Raw genomic sequence first — 20,138 nt, 5'->3', positions numbered from 1 at the left:
CAGGTCTCCAGTTAGTATAGCTGAAGATTGGCTCCGTCACTTCCCCAGCAGCAGCAGCAGAAGCAGCAGCAGCACACACACACACACCCATGAGCAGGAACCGCTTGCTCACAAGAACATTATTACTTATACTTCCAAGATGTGTCCAGTGCTCAAGATCAATGGACAGATGTGCAAAGAAACACACACACACACACACACACACGTGTAAACGAGGTTAAATGAACATCACTGTGCTTCCAAGGCCACTTCTGCTATTCTGTCTGGACATGTATGGGCTGCAGATGATCAGTGTTCCTCTTTAGATTTAAAGTGCTGATCACCTGCAAACCCATCATGGTACTTTTAAACTGAGAGGAAAAGCTACAGTTTCCATATGAATCTCAGATGCGAAAGGAAACTTAATCAAAACAAGCATATGGAAGGAGAGATGTTTCTATCTAGACACAGGCTAAACCTAAACACTAACAGAGGACAAATATCCCCACAGGAAAAATAAAGAACAGAAGTGAAGAACCCTTCAGAAGGTAAACTACATTTAGGCCACAGAAGCTACTTGGTGATTTAGTGTTTAAAATCAATTTTACATCCACATCATAGCTAGGTGGATTTGTATCAGGCATGTATACACACACACACACACACACACACACACGTATAGCCCAGAAAGGTATGTCTTTCCTGATATAGGGAAACTAACTGAAGTTCAGAGAAAATAAAAACACATTCTTTTATTTTACCTGCAGCTGAAGCAATGTGTATTGCCAAGGGACAACTCCAGGAGCCATGAAAACAAAGCGTATGGCATTGGTGATCAGGAAACCAATCTGCCGTTTAAGGAAAGGAGACAGCATTAGAAGCCCCTATATGTAAATCACTATGATAGGTGTAGCTATATCACTTAAAACACTGCAGAAACACCTTCTGGTTATTATTACATGAAAGCAATCAGAGCCTCAATGGCCCAAGCCATTTGAAAAAAGTAAATATCTCCCAGAACTGATCAGGAAGCTGCCTAACACCAAAGAACATTCGTCTAACTGGTTCAGCACCACCCACCAGAAGGCTCTCCAGGGTCTCAGGCAGAGGACACTCCCAGTCCTACCTGGAGATGATGGACTGAATACAAAAGTTTAAAAATCTAAATCTAAAGAAAAAAGAATAGAACTGTAGAATTAGAAGGGACCACGAGGTTTATGTAACCCAAGCCCCTGTAATACAGGAATCTTTTGCCCCATGACCCTGAGATTAAGTGTTTCATGCTCTCTACCAACTGAGCCATCCCAAGCCCTATAAGTAGAGACTAATTTTGGATGTGACAAAAAAAATATGCATTAATTAATGGAGCCTGTTTACTTCATTTGCCTAAAAAAAAAGAAAAAAGATTTGCCTAAAGATGATGCATACTTTACATATAAACTGGAGTCAAAGAATTCAGGGCTTGCCATTATCATCCATGGATTTTGCCAAATTCTCTTCTGTGCACAAACCAAGTACAGTGGTACCTCGGGTTAAGTACTTAATTCGTTCCGGAGGTCCGTTCTTAACCTGAAACTGTTCTTAACCTGAAGCACCACTTTAGCTAATGGGGCCTCCTGCTGCTGCTGCGCCACTGGAGCATGATTTCTGTTCTCATCCTGAAGCAAAGTTCTTAACCTGAAGCACTATTTCTGGGTTAGTGGAATCTGTAACCTGAAGCGTATGTAACCTGAAGCGTATGTAACCCGAGGTACCACTGTACCGTAATTCCCATATTCTACCACCGAATGCTGAGCTCCAAAGAGTATGACCGATACCCAAAACCAATCAAAAACCTACTGCATGAGTTAGAACTGCTCAGGTCACAGGAAGTTGTAGTCAAATGCAATGGTCCCAGCCACCTGGAACCTGACTGGACCAAGCCTGGTCACAAAAAGCAGCTCATCAATAGGACGTACCAGCACAATGGGAACGGCAAGCTTGAGCATCACCGACTGTACAGTGAATCTTTCGTTATCCAGAGCAGTCACAGAGCGTGACAAAGCCATGTCTAAACATAACCTGAAACATAACAAAAGATTTTCTGAGGATTTTGCAAAGTTCCAGGTATTTATTGCTTTCCCCCCTTATACCTCCCAGCTTTATACAGCAAACCACTATATGGGACTGGTATATTCCATCCAAAGAGTTGATTTGTCAGATGGCAATACTTAAATATTGTGTGGCAGAGATTTTTAAGACTATAATGTATTCTTGTGGTTATAACTGAACACAGGATAGATTGAACATATTTTATTTTTTTTATTTCAAATATGTAACTTGTCCTTCCTCCCCAAAGGGAGCTCAGGACAAATCACAAAAACAGAATCAGATGAAAACAATTTAAAAGCAGCATTATAGCATATATTCAAGGAAACAGTTAAAACCAGCGGTGTAAAAATGTCATAAAACTCTCAGTCCAAAGCCTGGATAACTAAATATTTTTTTCTAAAAGGTTTTTGCATGTTTACTGAACACATGTGAAAAGGGCGCCTGCCCTATTTTTATTAGGAGGGAGTTCCATAGCCAGGAAGCCACCACCAAGAATGCCCTGTTTCAGATGAATTCTCCATCCATTCTGCTACCTTACTTCAAATTTCAGTAACAGACTGTCCTCACATTGAACTTACCTGACATTGTCAATCACTGGTGTTTTTGTGACACGAAAGAGTCGATACTGTTGTGGATTCTGAGGTCCCTTCTTCACCTCCCCATTTGGAGATGGTGGAGGAGAAAAGGGGGGAAAGAGATCCCCAGGCTCCAGGACAATGTGCTCATCATCCTGTTAGAAGAATGGGAGACAAAAGCTGAAAACGGGCAAACTCAGGGATCCTTTGTGTGCATGCATGAAAGAAGTGTGCATCTGAAGAAGTGTGCATGCACACAAAAGCTCATACAGTGGTGCCTCGCAAGACGAAATTAATTCGTTCCGCGAGTTTTTTCGTCTAACGAATTTTTCGTCTTGCGAAGCACGGTGTCAGAAAAGTTTTGGAAAAGCTTCAAAAATCACCAAAAACCTCAAAAAAGGCTACCACACCGCGTTCTATGAGTTGCTCTTCGAAGTCAAATCGCAACTGTATTAACGGTGTTAAGAAAACGGAAACAGACTTGCAAGACGTTTTCATCTTGCGAAGCAAGCCCATAGGGAAATTCATCTTGCGAAGCAGCTCAAAAACCGCAAAACCCTTTCGTCTAGCGAGTTTTTCATCTTGCGAGGCATTCGTCTTGCGGGGCACCACTGTACCCATAACTAACTTAGTTGGTTTCTAAGGTGCTACTGGAAGGAATTTTTTATTTTTTTTATTTAATTTAATTTAATTAATCTTTTGTTTCACCATGAAGTTGTTACAGTAAGTGTCACATTTTTTAACCAAAAGAAGGAGGTGCCCTTGAATACCCACTGGGGAAAAAGCACTGGCCCTTATAATACTTAGGACCCTGGTGCAAAGAGAGAAGAAACTTGACTTACCTTAATCCCTCTGAGAGAAGTGAAGGACTCCTGCCCTGGCCTCAGGGCAACGACATCACCCGTTACTAACAAGCTGACCGGAAGATTGACAAGATGGCCGTCCCGGTAGACCCAGTGGAGTGACCAGGAGGGGGCAAAGGGCATGTGAAGGTCAGGGTACATGGAGGTTGTCCAGCTCAGCTCTTTGCCATCCTTCAAGGCATCTGGAAAGCAGATTAGCAGGAGAGGTATGGTGGTGCCATGGCCAGAGTGGGTGGGCTTTGGGTGAGAAGCCACATCCCCCACTACAGCAGGAATCCATTCTGGATGCATCTTAGTGCATGGATTGCCTTAACTACATGAATGCACCTTTAAAAAAATGTAAACAGTATCTGCAAAGGTGGTGGTTGGGTAGCAGTGAAACTATAACCGCCCCATGGCAATCCTGACAAGGATCACCCTCCTGAAGCTGCAATTTGCACCAGGAAGGAGCTCCAGGGCACGGCTTTCATCAAGACTATGGTGGGGAAGAAGTTAAACTCCTTCTCCTCCTCTCTTTTCACTCCCTGTAGTCAAACTGCTACTCAAGCCCCCTTGCAGCTGCTATTTACATTCTCCTAAGTCATGAAAGCACACAGTTAATGTCACTTCTGGTTTGATCCTCATACAGACCGTGTGGCTTCCAGCAGCTGTCCTCAAGTATTCCCCCTGTAGGGCAAGCAGCAGCAGCCTCCACATCTTTGGAAAATCAGTGTATGTATTTGCCTATGAGAGAGTGGACAGGGTGGAGTGGGGAGCGGTGGGGGCAGCAAGGAAAGGAGGCCGCTGCAAATGACAATGGGGAAAACAGTTCCCCCATTCCCCTGATAGTGCGAGGATGTACAGGTGAAAGTGGTAGTTACAGGTAGGTAGCCGTGTTGGTCTGCCGTAGTCAAAACAAAATAAAAAAAATCCTTCCAGTACCACCTTAGAGAACAACTAAGTTTTTTATTGGTATGAGCTTTCGTGTGCATGCACACTTCTTCAGATACAGTGAAACTGTATCTTCAGTGTATCTGAAGAAGTGTGCATGCACACGAAAGCTCATACCAATAACAAACTTAGTTGGTCTCTAAGGTGCTACTGGAAGGTGAAAAGTGGGGTTAAGCTTTTGTGATGGGAATCCGGAAGAGGAGAGAATACACTTGGCTGCTGGAAAAACGGGGTGCCAAATGAGAGAGGGGAAGAAAGGGCAAACCTAGCCTAGTACATTTGTCCTGTGAATAAGTCATAAGGGAAGACTATGAAGGTATGGTAGGGGGAGAACTGACAGCTGTGGTTGTGATGGAAGACAAGGATAGTTCTGGGGTGTTAAAGGGACATGATTTCATACGACCATGATATGAAAGCAACAATTGCCCCTAATTAAGAATTTGCTTTTTAAGGCATTACATAAAAACTAATGGACAGTAGGCACTAAAATTACGGAGAGGATGTGGCTACACAGGATAGCAAACAGGAGCGAGGGGCAGTGTGGGGAGAGAGGACGCCTCACCATTTATCCTGCCAATGATGTCCTGGAGTCTCTTCTCGACCTCCTGGCGCTTTAGTCTCTCTTGCCGTCCAATCAAGAGGACGTCAAGCAGCACCAAGAGGAACAGGGCCAAGGCGTTCACAATTTCAGAACCTTCACTGTTCAAAGCAAAACATCAGAGGTTGCAGGCAGCTGAATAAAGGAATGAAATATACGTCCCCATGCGGCTGTCCTGGCAGGAGTCGCAAGAAGGGAAGTCTCTGGCCCAAGAGCAGCTGGCATGGTGGGGCAGAGGCACTTACAGAACCTGAGCTCCTGGTAGGTCAGTCTCTGCTGCTTACCGGGAGTGGGAGGGACAAGGCGGCAGCAAGGATGCAGAGGGGTGCAAATGCAGCAAGCAAGGCGGTCCAGTGTTTCTGCTGGTCCAGTTGCACCATGCTGCTCTCCCTGCTGAATTGCTTCTCCCAGTAAGAAACAGCAACTCACGTGCTGGGAGGTCAGGTAAGCACCTCCTCCACCCCACCTGCTACTGACAAGGGCACGGAACCTTTCGCACCTTCTAGGGTGGTCTGTATTATCCAGCTTAATTCAAATCAGGATCGCTAAACCCATTAAAAATCCTTTGAGGGGTCTGGATTAAACACTGCCATCACATTCGTAAAATTAAAAGCAAAATGTTCATCGGTTGTTGCTTTGGCACCCTGTACACCAACATGGGTGACATGTCAAAATATTCATTCATTCATCTAAATATGCAACTCAGTTGCAGTCATCTGACTCATGATATAATGCCACACAGGAAGACTGCCAAGGCTGGACAGGGCTCCTATGGCTTTAATAGATTCAAATCACAATAATAATAATAATAATTGTTTTTTATTTTTATTTTTATTACCCCACCCATCTGGCTGGCCTTCCAGCAGGTTAAAAACATCCCCAATCCTTCTGCTTGTTAGAAATCTCCTTGTGCCAGCAGCTATATTAAAAAACAAACCCAAAAAACCACCCAATAAGCTTTTCAAAGCCAGTCATTGGCAGCCCAAGCACTCTATGCTGAACTGGGTGTCCATCCCGGACTTGGAAGACACACGTCAGGGACCGTGCTGAGGAGGGCTGCATGGAGGAGGAATGGTGGGAGCCTCCCCCTCCCCCTGTTCCTGATCAGGATCCTGAATCTTCCCAGGAGCAGTGGGACAGTATAGATTTGGAACAGTGGTTTGCAGAGGGACATAGTTCAAAAGGCAGAAGCTGGGAAGTACTGGAAGGGGAACAGCTAGGAGGAGGAGAACTGGGAAAGAGAGAGTTAACAGACACACTTGCTTGAAAGCGTCCATCCACTCAGCCCAAGGTCAAGGAGAGCAGATAAGGGGGCAGCACAGAAAGCACAGTGGTTGAGAGATAAGGTTACAAGACGTGGTAGTGACGTGGGTGACTAGGGAGCACCTTCATTCCTAGGAATGGATTCTTTGTTCTCTCGCTGTGATCATTAAAGTTTCTAACAGGTAAGAGACTCTTTGTTCTACTTGTCTACTGCCAAAGGAGGGAAGGAAGCAGATTCCCCGAAGCCTGACAACACTTGAACAAGTGTCCTGCAGGAATCCTTCCAACAAAAAAACCATATGAGTGCATCTCATAAACCAGTGAAGAAGGAAATAATGTGAGGTCAGAGAGAAATTAGGTAGGTGCCCTGACAAGTCTGCTGGTTTAAGCCAAAAGGCCACTTTGTCTCCATTACAAATCCACCAATGTGCTTAGATCTTCAACAGAAGCCCTATTCCGTGTTCCGTCATTGGTGGGTCTGTAGGATAAAATCTTATTGGTGATCTGCACATTTTATGGAATTATTTGGTTTGGAGCATAAGTTTGGCTTTCTCCCTGTCAATTTTAGACACTAGGCAAACACATTTCCAAAACCTAGGTGGAAACTGGTTATTGGTTTCAATCATCTGGTGTGATCTGGTTTGGAGTTTCGTTCGCGGCTGTCTTTTTTTTTTTTTTTACTCTTCTTTGGAATTGTTAATGATTGAATGTTAGCAGCTTTCAGGGTCATTTATGGACAGAATATTGCAGTAAAACGATCAATGAGATAGCATACCTTCCTTGTGGTTGGCTCCCATAACAGCATAATAGTATAAGCACTGTCAGCAGCATCAGGGATGCCCCTGGCCAATGGAAACAGGAACAGCGGTTGCCATGGTGCAGGAAACTGGCTCGCCACACCTCCTACCAAAAAGAAAAGGAAGTACAAAGGAGGAGAGAGACTACATCAACAAAATGGAACCTGCTTAAAGTGGACGACGAGAGAGTAGTAGAGAGAGACAGCGACAGACGTTACCACCACTGGAAATGAACACTGTCTACCAAGGTTATCTCTGATCATTCACTTGCTGCACTGCCTTACCCCATATGTACCAACTTGAATGTATCTGCAGACCAGGCACTATTACAGGTGCCACATAATGTGTGTTTCCACAGTTGTAAGAAATTGATCTTTTAGTGTGGCAGCACCTATACGGTGGTGCCTCGCAAGACAAAAAGAATTCGTTCCGCGAGTCTTTTCATCTTGGGATGTTTTTCGTCTTGCGAAGCACAGTCCGTCGCAACTGCGCCTCTTCAAGCGGCTTTAAAAAAAAAAGCGCAAGACGTTTTCGTCTTGCGAAGCAAGCCCATAGGGAAATTCGTCTAGCGAAGCAATGCAAAACCGAAAAACCTTTTCGTCTAGCGAGTTTTTCGTCTTGCGAGGCATTCGTCTTGCAGGGCACCACTGTACTTCGGAACTCCCTGCTTATTGACATCTGGCAGGCAGGCACATTTGCTACAGACTTTTCAGCATCTGCTTAGAACATTTTTCTTTAGGCAAGCCAATCCAGACATGCAGGTGTTGTCGCATTTTAACCCTTTAAATTTTAATAACCTTTCAAATGTTTTTATTACTTGCTTTTAACTGCTCTTCATTTATAATTTCAACATTTCCTGTAAACTGCTGTATATAAATTCGGTTAAATAAAATAAGTAAATAGACAATTCTCTATCATTTCGGTATACAGTGGTACCTTGGGTTAAGAATTTTATTCATTCCAGAGGTCCGTTCTTAACCTGAAACTGTTCTTAACCTGAGGTACCAATTTAGCTAATGGGGCCTCCCACTGCCGCCGCTCGATTTCTGTTCTCATCCTGAAGCAAAGTTCTTAACCCGAGGTACTATTTCTGGGTTAGCGGAGTCTGTAACCTGAAGCATCTGTAACCTGAAGCGTCTGTAACCCGAGGTACCACTGTAGATGATATGAAGCGCCATGTCAGTGCCACTGAACACTTGAACACGCTCTTTTGCAGAGGAGCAAATAATTCACAGTTCCACTAATGGTTCTGTGAACTGGTCACAGTAGGGAAGGCCACTGGGGCGGGGTCCCTAGAACCACCACCACTAGCTCTGAATACTCAGATTAAGGCACCAGGCTGGGTGAGGAAGGAGGCAGGCCTCTTTGTGCTGGGGTACACAGCAACCTGGTAGTGCCCAACCTTCTATTGCTCTGCCCTTGGTGTTGCTGCCAGCATCCCACAACATCAGGAGAACTGGCACCACCATCACGGCTCCAGCTGCCCATTTTGGAAGCAGCTAAGTGCCACCTTTCAGAAGTGCCCCCTTTCAGGAATGGGAAAAGTCTTGCTTTCTCCAAGGATCTGTCTGCCAAATTTACCTTACAAAGAAATACGTAACGTTTTCTTGAAAACAACTCACTGGCATGCAGCAAAATGCCGTGCTTACCTTCCAGGAAATCACCTTCTTCCTTTCCTTCTGATGCCCCTCCAGAAGTGCCGACAGCTGGTCTCTCAGGATAGTCAGAGCCTTCGTTGTGGTCAGACCCAAATTCGAAGTCATTTCATCCTGGACAACAAAAGTTTTGCACACCAAATGTAGTGTTTCTCTATCACTGTTTCTCTGCTCTGCAATCATAGGCTGCTTAAGACACCAGTGAGATGTGCCTTCCAGCACAGCAGAAAAATTGGTGCAAAACAACGTCTAGCAAATCCATTATACCTGAGCATACCTGCCCTCCCTTTGTCAAACATTACAGAAAACTTTCCACAACAGGGCAGCTGAGTCCTCCTAGGGTAAACTGATCAGTATTCTCTGGAGATCAATCTCACAAACAGCTACAGACTACCTGCATGAAAAATGTACCCAGTTTCTAGACAGCCTGTTATGGCTCAAGCATAGGTACCATACAAATAAATTTCCACCATTCTGGAAGAATGTATCCTAGACTAATTATATACCAACCAGGGTGGATTTGATTTAAATCACTACTCAGTAAGACTTGAGTTAAATCGTGTGTTTTTTTACAGAAAGACTCATTCTTGCTGGTATCATCTTAATATTGATAACCAGAGGAAGGTTTCGTTTTTGAAATAATACATTTTCAGAGTAGTTTTTACAATTATATCAAAAATTACTGATTTGGTTATACATAGATAATTATGAAATTGTTGTGAGGTTTAACACGTTAACTGTTTAAATTTGGACAACTTTTCTGCTGTACTTTATTGGAAGGAGAAAAATAATCATTTCCTTAATAACAATTTAAACAATTTATTTAACTAAAACAATAACCTTATAGTGTATGTATCCATGTTTGTTAACTGATGTGGTTAAACAATTAAAAAAAAACCTTAGACTGAGTTTCAGCGCACATGAAAAACTTAAAACAAATTCTTATTTCCTGATGAATAGCCTTTGGACTATAATGTAACTTAAATAGAAAACTATCTTTAGAAAGATTTTTCCTCCAAAGCATTTTATTTTAAAAATCCAATTTAAATCAAAAACATCCCATTTAAATTTTAAAAAATCCAATTTAAATTTTAAAATTCTGTTTTTTAAATCATAGAATCATAGAGTTGGAAGAGACCACAAGGGCCATCGAGTCCAACCCCCTGCCAAGCAGGAAACAACATTGATTTTTATCCACCCTGATACCAACATTGTGCCACAGAGAAACATACACATACTAGGTTTGGTATGCCCACCCAGGAAAGAATGGTCGCAACCTGAGTTTGCCTGCATGCCCCTTTCCCTTCTGGTGCTGCTGGTATTGCATCTTGCTCCCTCCGGCAGTGCAAGCAAATGAGACTCATGCACAGCAATAAAAGTTTTGCCCCTATTCCCCACCACTACTTTTTCCAACCTAACAAGCTGTGTCTGTTCCTCAAGGCCACAGAGAACCACTGCTCTTACACAACCCTGTGGCAGAATCCACTAGGAAGTTCTCCTGCACAAGCCGCATCAAAAGGTCCACAAATGACAACATTTTGGAGATCCCAAGTCGCAAGGTGGTTAGATTGGTCTCAACTAGGGCCAGGGCCTTTTCAGTACTGGCCCTGACTTGGTGAAACGCTCTGTCACAAGAGACTAGGGCCCTGCGGGACTTGACATCTTTCCGCAGGGCCTGCAAGACAGAGCTGTTCCGCCTGGCCTTTGGTTTGGACTCAGTCTGACCCTTATGTTTCCCTCCCCTTATGGTTTTGATCTATGGGCTACTTTTAAAATGAGGCTGCATTTTAAATTGCATTTTAACCTGTATTTTAAATTGCCCCCCCCCCATTATGTTTTACTGTAATTTTACTGGTGTTAGCCACCCTGAGCCTGGCTCTGGCCGGGGAGGGCGGGGTATAAATAAAAGTTATTATTGTTATTATTATTATTATTAAAACAGAAAATGCATGAAAGCACACAAGTGCTCTTACGCAACTCATGACCACTTCAGCACAGGTTGCACTGGGGAACAGCCCAGCAGATTGTGCCCCATGTTTGTCAGTGAGAAGGAGGGTGCCATTTGGCTGTTCTGTCTCGAAAATAACAGACGAAGCCCTATTGTAAGGATGTAAGTAAAGAGCCGAAAAACTGACAGCCGGCATTTTAAATAAGGGTGAGCCCTGGATTACTGGCAGCTGCAACTACTTCTAGGAAGGTGTTGATGATGCCTCTTCCCAGGAACATGTTTCTCCAAGCTGTGGTGAAGAAGGCTCCCTTGCCAGGGATGGGTGAAGCTAGGCTGTCAAAAGAGGAAAGGCTTCTACGCAGTCAGCACAGTCCCACGCCACTTCTTAGAAGACCAGCTTTAACCAGACAGACAGACAAACTTTCTGAGGCTGCCGTCAACCTATGGCTCTCCCGTGAAACTGCAAACCCCTCTGCAGCAAAATGAACGTCTAAAATAAGCTAACTCTCACGAAGCACAAGCCACGATACTGCATCCCTGTCAGAACTAAGAATAAAACCTGACGTAATTCTCCTTCTGCTTGGCTGGTTTTAGGGATTAGAAGAAAACGGCTCCCCTGTTTCTGTTGGACGTGGACCAGATTACATCAACGTGTGGCAAAACGTATGCTTCCCACCACCACCACAATCACTGCCACTTCAAAAAAAAAAGGGGGGGAGATATAAACAGGATTCCTGGCAGCACACGTTAATGCGAGCCTTGCAGGTTCTGTGATGGCAGGAGACATCTTTGCAGAGTTAACAGAATTCTTAGTGGGAGGAAACAGAACCAAGAGACTGAATCTCTTTCATTTGGAGGTTTTTCAAAAGTAAGTATTTGCTAGCCATGTGTCATGAAATTAAGAGATGCCTGCTTCTTGGGAGGAAAGCAATGACGAACCTAGACAGCATCTTAAAAAGCAGAGACATCACCTTGCCAACAAAGGTCCGCATAGTTAAAGCTATGGTTTTCCCAGTAGTGATGTATGGAAGTGAGAGCTGGACCATAAAAAAGGCTGATTGACGAAGAATTGATGCTTTTGAATTATGGTGTTGGAGGAGACTCTTGAGAGTCCCATGGACTGCAAGAAGATCAAACCTACCCATTCTTAAGGAAATCAGCCCTGAGTGCTCACTGGAAGGACAGATCGTGAAGCGAGAAGAGAAGACTCCCTGGAAAAGACCCTGATGTTGGGAAAGATGGAGGGCACAAGGAGAAGGGGATGACAGAGGACGAGATGGTTGGGCAGTGTTCTCGAAGCTACCAGCATGAGTTTGACCAAGCTGCGGGAGGCAGTGGAAGACAGGAGTGCCTGGTGTGCTCTGCTCCATGGGGTCACGAAGAGTCGGACATGACTAAACGACTAAACAACAACAGCCATGTGTTAGGAACAGACTTCCCGACTACTTGATCCAGGAGTCCCATCTATGCTGAATGATTCTAACTTTGGCAAAAATATATGCACAAGTAACAGTTGCTCCATCAGCACTAGGGTCCTTGAGTGGTTGCCACTGGGCCAAATAACAAGAGCAAGGACGGATAGCCTATAGCCCTCCAGTGCCAGCTCTAATCAGTCCCAAGCAGCAGGATTTAGATCAATGATTCCCAAACTCCACCCCGCCCCACACAGACCACTTAATGATTTTATCCCCTGCCGGTTGTAGAAGAAGAGTTTGGATTTGATATCCTGCTTTATCACCACGTGCTCTACTTGATGCTGTATGGTTTTCAACTGTGTTTGTGTTGCTTCTTTTATTTCTTATATTTGCACTTTATTAAAATAAAGTCCTTAGAATTCTGCAGAATTCAAATTGCCAGTGTTCTTCACAGATATGCCGTGGACCAGCTGAATGAAACTCTCAGTTTCCAAGGACCACAACCTGGGAACCTCAAAGCAAGACATCAAGGAAGCTTGAATGCCAGTGTGAACCACACTTCCTTCTGTTCTCCTAGCATCAAATCCTTCCATCAACATACCGACTCTACAAGCCCTGCCCACTTTTTGCCTTGCACTGCTCACTTAATCATTTCAGTAAATTGCCAAATTTATTGTGGTGCAGAATATGAAAAAATCTCTAGGTAGGACAGGGAACGTCCCACGTCTGAAACTCTAGAACAGCTATCTGCCAGTGTAGACACTACTGAGTTAAGTTAGCCAAAGATCTAGAATCATAGAATCATAGAGTTGGAATAGACCACAAGGGCCATCGAGTCCAACCCCCTGCCAAGCAGGAAACACCATCAGAGCACTCCTGACATATGGTTGTCAAGCCTCTGCTTAAAGACCTCCAAAGAAGGAGACTCCGCCACACTCCTTGGCAGCAAATTCCACTGTCGAACAGCTCTTACTGTCAGGAAGTTCTTCCTAATGTTTAGGTGGAATCTTCTTTCTTGTAGTTTGGATCCATTGCTCCGTGTCCGCTTCTCTGGAGCAGCAGAAAACAACCTTTCTCCCTCCTCTATGTGACATCCTTTTATATATTTGAACATGGCTATCATATCACCCCTTAACCTCCTCTTCTCCAGGCTAAACATGCCCCGCTCCCTTAGCCGTTCCTCATAAGGCATCGTTTCCAGACCTTTGACCATTTTGGTTGCCCTCCTCTGGGCACGTTCCAGTTTGTCAGTGTCCTTCTTGAACTGTGGTGCCCAGAACTGGACACAGTACTCCAGGTGAGGTCTGACCAGAGCAGAATACAGTGGCACTAATTTACCAAAAGGTAGTTTCCTATGTTACCAGAGGATCTTTTTCTTATTTATATCTTTTTAAAAATACATAATTTAGATCTTCACATAGAGGTGTGTTAGGAATTCATCACATATTATGATAATAAAGAATTATGTCTACACACTGGGATACACCTCAAAAGCATAAGAGCCATTCAGGTTTGAAGTCCATGGAACCACTGCAGGAATATTCTGGATTATGTGCTTGAGCTAGAAGTCCAGCTTTCACATATTATGTGGAACACTGCATGTATGTGCAGTACACAGAGGAGCACCCACTAACTCCCATAGCAGCATGAGGAGCTGAAGCAATTTTCTTTATTCCAAGTACAAGTCTCTCAAATTTTCAGTTTGGAGACTACAAAAACTCTCAGTTCTGACATGCTTTTCAGTTAGACTATAGAGGCTCTCAGCTTCTTACAGCTTCACGCAACAGCAAACGAACAGCACCAGGGTTCTCCATTTAATACGTGGCCTCTCTAAACCCTTTGGTAAGTGAAGAAAGCTAGTTTCTTTCCCATCAGGGAAATGATGAGCAGAAGCTCGCTATTCTCTATTAGCCTCCAAGGTCTCGAAATTATTTTACTTGAACAAGATAATGAGATGAGAGCTCACGACTGCACCTTGAGATATCTGAACAAGAATCTTGGGGGCAGCTTTGGGTGTCCCCTTTCCCATTGTATTCCTGCATCAGTTTCATTTTCTGACACTTTGGACACTGCCAATGTGCACAAGTAGATCCTGCCTTTTCTTCTTCCTTGTCCTACTCACATCTATTAAGGCACAAGTGGAGAAAAATAATATACTGAGCAGCCTGAATTTTTACAGATTGTGTGCATAAAAAAAAACCTTCACACAAAGTTGTATTCATTCGATCTCATTCATTCATTCATTCACAAAAATCATGCTCAAAGCAGCTTACAAAACAAAGAAACAAAAACCAGGTATGCACTAGAATCAACCAGTTAGTCCCTAAGGTGCCATGGCAGTTTCTATCGTTTTTGCAGGCATCACTTATCACTCTACCCTTTAGCAGTTTGGGGCTTTGCAGCTAATTCCCCAGAGTCTGGATATAGTAGAAACCCTTCTGGCACAGAAAAACGCAAGGTGGCAGGGATTATAACTGAAAAGCAAAGTGGCGACACAGCTCAGGATTGGTTCCAAAATGAATTCAATAAGTTAGGAAGGAGAATGCTGAGTAGGACAATGCAATTGTGTTCTCAGCACTGGCGCCTGCTACATAGTCTGTATTTATTTTCCAACACGATAAGCAGTTGCTCATCCCCCAGCACTAACATTCGTCCGTTTCGCTGAGCAGATATTTCAAGTTTAAATAAGCCTAAACCTCCATTCGTAAAGAGATGAATGGCTGCAGTAGAAGCACCAAGTGCTCTGCATTGATTACATAGCAAGCAAGATTGATCTAGCCTATGGTGCTGTGTCTCAACTGCCAACTGTGTGTGTGTGTGTGTGTGCGCACACACACACACACACACACACACACAAATATGCATGTATATAGATACTTCCTAGTGGTATGGACAAGACACCCTCACCCTGCCTCTGACTGTCACTCTGCAATCCCAATTTGCCAGAAAACAAGTAATGGTTGCTGTTAGCAAAGTAGTCATCTCTCAAGGGAACTCAAAACTCTAGGATAATGCCATAGGTTGTGAGGTTATGCTCAATGGCACAGCTAAGAAAGACAGAATGAGTAAATTATAAACAGACAATGGAAAGGTAAGTGGAAATCAAACCATCTGAGGGATCTGAAATCATCTTCTGTTGGTTCCCCTTCCATAGCTGTGCACATTGCAGGTTCAATCCCCATATGGGACAACTGCATATTCCAGCATTGCAGGGGATTGGACTAGGGTCCCTTCCAACTCTACAGTTCTATGATTCCATGACTCCAGTGTTCTAAAACTCCACACACACACACACACACACACACACACAGGTGCAGTAGATGGGCAGCAGGAAAATTGACTAGGAATGGGTCACCTAGTCCAACTCCCTACAATGTACGAATCTCAACTAGATCATACATGACAGTGTAGACATCACCTATATGTGAGAATCTCTCCACAGGCGGTTCTGCGTTAAGATAATATCTTCTAAAGGCAAATCTTTTTTCACAGTACCTCTAACCAATATCTTCTGTTTACTCAGGACTTCTCTGGCCTATAGCATAACCATTGTTATTGTTATTGTTAATATGTTGCTTAAGTGTTTTTATGCTGTTTGTGGAGATGACATTCACCACCTAGATAAATTTCTTTGCTGTGTGCTGTACAAGCCTTAAAATAATCTGCTATGATGCCTTGTTGATACTTGTCAGGGAACTGACATCAGAGGAAAGGGAGGTGGTAGGGCTCCCAGAGACTGGGAGAGAGTCAGCAGCTAAAGCAGGGACAAGGAGGGGGAGCGAGGGGTCTCTGGAGGAGGATCTCAGTAATGCTGAGAGAGACGCAGCAGCCCAGGCAGGAAACAGCAGGGGAGAGAAAGGGGTGAGAGACACTTCCAGCGAAAATAGCGGGGAGGTGTCAGAAGCAACTGCAGGGAGACCCATGCTTCGCCGGAAGCTGCCACGTCGTGAGTCCAGGAGACGCGTTTCCGTTAAGGAACTTCTTTGCTGGAAGCGCTTCCGCAGGCAGCCACTGTCAGACTCTACTAGTGACTAGAGCAGACATGTCTGAGGAGCTCTGTCACACACAGAGGTTTGTGGGGCCGCACAAACTCTGAAGGGGCACAATTTTAAGCACAAGCAGCTAATCATCCCCTGACAGCAGTCTGACAGTCTCTGTACGCTGCCTGTGCAGGAGAAAGCATCATGAGCAACCCAGTCGGAACCGGAGAGGCAGGGGTTGGAGCTGGTCCAAGCTTGGAAGAAAGGTATCAAGCTCTGGAGGTCCAACTTGCGCTGCAGACGGCGAGGCTCGAGGAGAGAAGGGCTCAGGATGCTGACAAAAAGGGGAGAACCACTCAGTTCCCCAGAAAGGTACCAGGATTGGTGCAGAAGTTTGGGGGGGACCCCAAGGATTACCATGCCTTTAGGACTGAGATGCAATATGCTCTGAATGTGCAGTTTGATGAGTTCCCTGATGAGGAATCGCGAGTTGCTTTCGTAATTGGGCATCTTGAGAAGGGGGCGCGGGACTGGGTTCGACCCCTGATGGCAACGCACAACGATATCCTAAAGGACACTATGAAATTCTTTCGTGCAATGGATATCATGTTTTCCAGCGATATTGAGGAAGGGGTGGTGCGCAGACAGCTAATGGCTTGCAAGCAGGGAAGCAGATCTGTCCGTGAGTACTGGACTGAATTTACCATGCTGATTCACAGATTGGGGTGGGATTTATCGGCAGCACCCATTCAGATGCTATTTGAAGAAGGTCTTTCTTCAGCTGTGAAAGACGAGCTGGCCAGGAGCCCCAGGGCGGTGTCTATGGATCAGCTGACCAAATCTGCGCTGACCATTGGAGCGCGCCAGGAGGCAAGAGCCTTGGAGAGGCGGGAAGGGAGAGGGGAACGTTGGAAGGAGTTACGCATTCCAGACATTCCTGAGCCAGCTTTCCCGCCGGCAGAGCCGATGGAAATCGGAACAGCCCGCGCGCGCGCAGTTTCAAAGCCCAGTGAGGGGGCGAAGAAGGAGGGAAAGGGAGCCCGGAAATGCTATCTCTGCCAACAGCCAGGCCACTTTGCCAGAGTCTGCCCCCAGAGGAAGGAATGGCAAGGGATGGTGGGAGCTGTTGAGGGGGGAGAGCAGGGAGAAACGGAGCAGGTAAAAGCCAACGCCTGGTTGCCACCGTCAGGGCACTGCAGCCAGGCCAAAGAGCAGTGAAAGTGCCCGTGCCAGAAGCTCCTCGACCTGCTATAGTGATTGAAGTGTCGCTAGAGCTGCAAAATGGACACCCCCTAAAAATAAAGGCGCTGTTGGACTCAGGCAGCTCCTGCAATTTTATGAGCAAGGAGTTTGCTGCTGAACACCAGATACAGACTATCCCTTTAAGCAACCCCCTGCAGGTGACCACGATCGATGGCAGGGAACTGTTGGGAGGAGGAGTCAGCTTGCAGACCGTCCCAATGATAATGAGGGTGGCAAGGCACACAGAACTGATAGCGTTTAATGTGGCCACCTTGGGAGGCGCTCCCATTATTTTGGGAATGAGCTGGCTAGCCCTACATGATCCGCTGGTGGGCTGGCATCAAAGAGTGGTTTCCTTCGGTTCCGCACATTGCTTAGAACACTGCAGGGGGGAAAAGGGGTCAGCAGGGGCCCAAGCCACCCTGGCAGGGACTGAAGTAATGGAGAAGGGGAAGGTGCCACCACAGTATGCTGATCTCAGCGACGTGTTCAGCGAGAAGGAAGCTGACCAACTACCCCCGCATAGGCCCTTTGATTGCCAGATCAATTTACTCCCTGGAGCACAGCTTCCTGTAGGCAAGTTGTATGCCATGTCAGACAGGGAAATGCAGGAGTTGCGAGCGTTCATTGACAAGAACCTGAAGAGAGGCTTCATCAGAGAGTCCAAGGCAGCGGGGGGTAGCCCAGTGTTTTTTGTGGATAAAAAAAACACGGACAAGCCTAGGCTGGTATGTGACTTTCGGCGCCTAAATGCAGTGACAGAGCCGGCGGCTTTTCCTATGCCCAGGATTGATGATATTTTGACCAGGGTGCGAAAAGGAAAGATTTTTACAAAGCTGGACCTAAGGGGGGCGTACAACCTGATACGTATAAGGAAAGGGGATGAATGGAAGACCACCATGTTCACCCCTTTGGGGGCATTTGAATACCTCGTTATGCCTTTTGGATTACAAACAGGCTCCGCGTGTTTTCAAGCCTTCATGAACCACGTACTGGGGGCTTTGCTCTACAAGAATTGCGTGGCCTTCTTAGATGACGTGTTGGTGTATTCGGAGAATGAGGAGCAACATGTGAGAGACGTCAGAGAAGTGTTGAGCAGGCTGCAAGCCAACAGACTGTGGGTGAAACTGGAGAAGTGTCAGTTTCATACCAAGGAGGTGGAATTCCTGGGGTACCGCTTGTCAGACAAGGGGTTGGCCATGGACCCCGGCAAGGTTCAAGCGGTGCTGGAATGGAAAACACCCAAGACCAAGAAGGATGTGCAGAGGTTCCTAGGGTTTGGAAACTTTTATCGTAAGTTCATCCGAAACTTCGCCCACCTGACGGCGCCCATCACGGACTGTCTCAGCAGCAAAAAGAAGTTTGTTTGGACGGGGGAGGCGGAGCGAGCGTTTGAGGAACTGAAAAGGGCCTTCGCCTCTGATGAACAACTTCTACATGTGGATTTACAAAAAAAGCTGAGGGTCGAAACAGACGCTTCTGACAGAGCCATAGGGGCGGTGCTTCTTCTGCAGCCGGGGAAGGAGGGGTCAGAGTGGCGACCGTGTGCCTTCTTTTCGCGAAAGCTGAACAAATCTGAGAGGAACTACACGGTGTACGACCGGGAACTTCTTGCGATTCATGAGGCCTTCCGGAGATGGAGGCACCTACTAATTGGTGCACAACAGAAGGTGCAAGTGTGCACGGACCATAAGAATCTAGAGTATTGGAGAACTGCGCGAGTGCTCAACCAACGGCAGTTGAGATGGGCCCAGGAGTTCTCCAAATTTAACTTTGAGATTTGTTACGTACCAGGCCCGGAGAACGTTAGGGCGGACGCTCTCTCACGCAAACCTGAATATTTGGAGGGAGAGGGTGCACCCGAAGAGACCCATGTCATTCCCGAGGACCGCTGGGTGTGTGGGGCGGCATTGGTGGGGCAAAGGGAACTGGTAGAGGGAACGGTGCAGGATGAATACGCCCAGGACAAACTCAGGGGTCTCAGGAGGGAGGGAGACAAACCCGGGGGTTTTGAGGAGAGAAATGGGGCGTTGTACTACAAGGGAGCGTTATACATACCTGAAGGGGAATTGAGGGAAAAGGTACTCAAGCAACTGCACGATAGCCCCACAGCAGGGCATTTTGGGCAACACAAAACCATGTGGCTGGTTACCAGGGAATTCTGGTGGCCCAAGGTCAGGGAAGATGTGCGGGAATATGTGAGAGGGTGTGACCGATGCCAACGAGCCAAGGGGGAGAGGCGGGCACCGGCAGGTTTATTAGAACCACTACCCACGCCGGAAAGGCCATGGGAGGCAGTGGCAATAGATTTCATGACTGATCTGCCCAGGTCCAAAGGGAAAACAGCCATTATGGTTGTGGTAGACCTGTTAACCAAGATGGCCCACTTTATAGCCTGCTCACATGCGGTCACAGCGGAAGAAACCGCTAAATTGTTTGTGGAAAATGTGTTTAGGCTGCATGGCGCCCCCTTGAGGGTGGTTTCTGACCGAGGGAAACAATTTACTTCCAGGTTCTGGAGGAAGCTCATGAGCTTATTGCATGTAGAGGTGAATTTCTCTACTGCCCGTCATCCAGAAACCAACGGGCAGGCGGAAAGAGCTAATGGTGTCCTCCAGCAATATTTGAGGTGTTATGTGAATGACAGAGAGAATGATTGGGTGGAGAAGCTGGCGTTGGCAGAATTTGCCTACAACAATGCAGAGAACGTGTCCACGGGGATGAGCCCTTTTTTGGCTAATCACGGGTGTCATCCCCGAGCCTTCCCAGGGGGGGAGGGGGAGAACTGGAGCGTTCCAGCCG

The 20,138-nt window shown here is 45.8% G+C and overlaps 1 protein-coding gene across 8 annotated transcripts in view; it reads right to left on the bottom strand.

Annotated features, from left to right (window-relative positions):
* Positions 1-20,138, bottom strand: part of TMEM94 (transmembrane protein 94) — a 78,085-nt gene that overhangs the window by 32,750 nt on the left and 25,197 nt on the right. For all 8 annotated transcript variants that reach the window (XM_082203275.1, XM_082203274.1, XM_082203277.1 and 5 more), the window contains 7 exons: positions 8,746-8,865; positions 7,075-7,202; positions 5,001-5,137; positions 3,488-3,690; positions 2,649-2,800; positions 1,938-2,040; positions 741-827 (listed from right to left, as the gene is read on the bottom strand). In XM_082203275.1, coding sequence (XP_082059401.1) covers positions 741-827; positions 1,938-2,040; positions 2,649-2,800; positions 3,488-3,690; positions 5,001-5,137; positions 7,075-7,202; positions 8,746-8,865 — 930 coding nt within the window. The remainder of the gene's footprint in view (positions 1-740; positions 828-1,937; positions 2,041-2,648; positions 2,801-3,487; positions 3,691-5,000; positions 5,138-7,074; positions 7,203-8,745; positions 8,866-20,138) is intronic.

This window comes from Podarcis vaucheri, assembly GCF_965113315.1.
Source record: "Podarcis vaucheri genome assembly, chromosome: 2".
Classification (NCBI taxonomy): domain Eukaryota; kingdom Metazoa; phylum Chordata; class Lepidosauria; order Squamata; family Lacertidae; genus Podarcis; species Podarcis vaucheri.
This window is presented reverse-complemented; position numbering and strand designations above follow the sequence as displayed.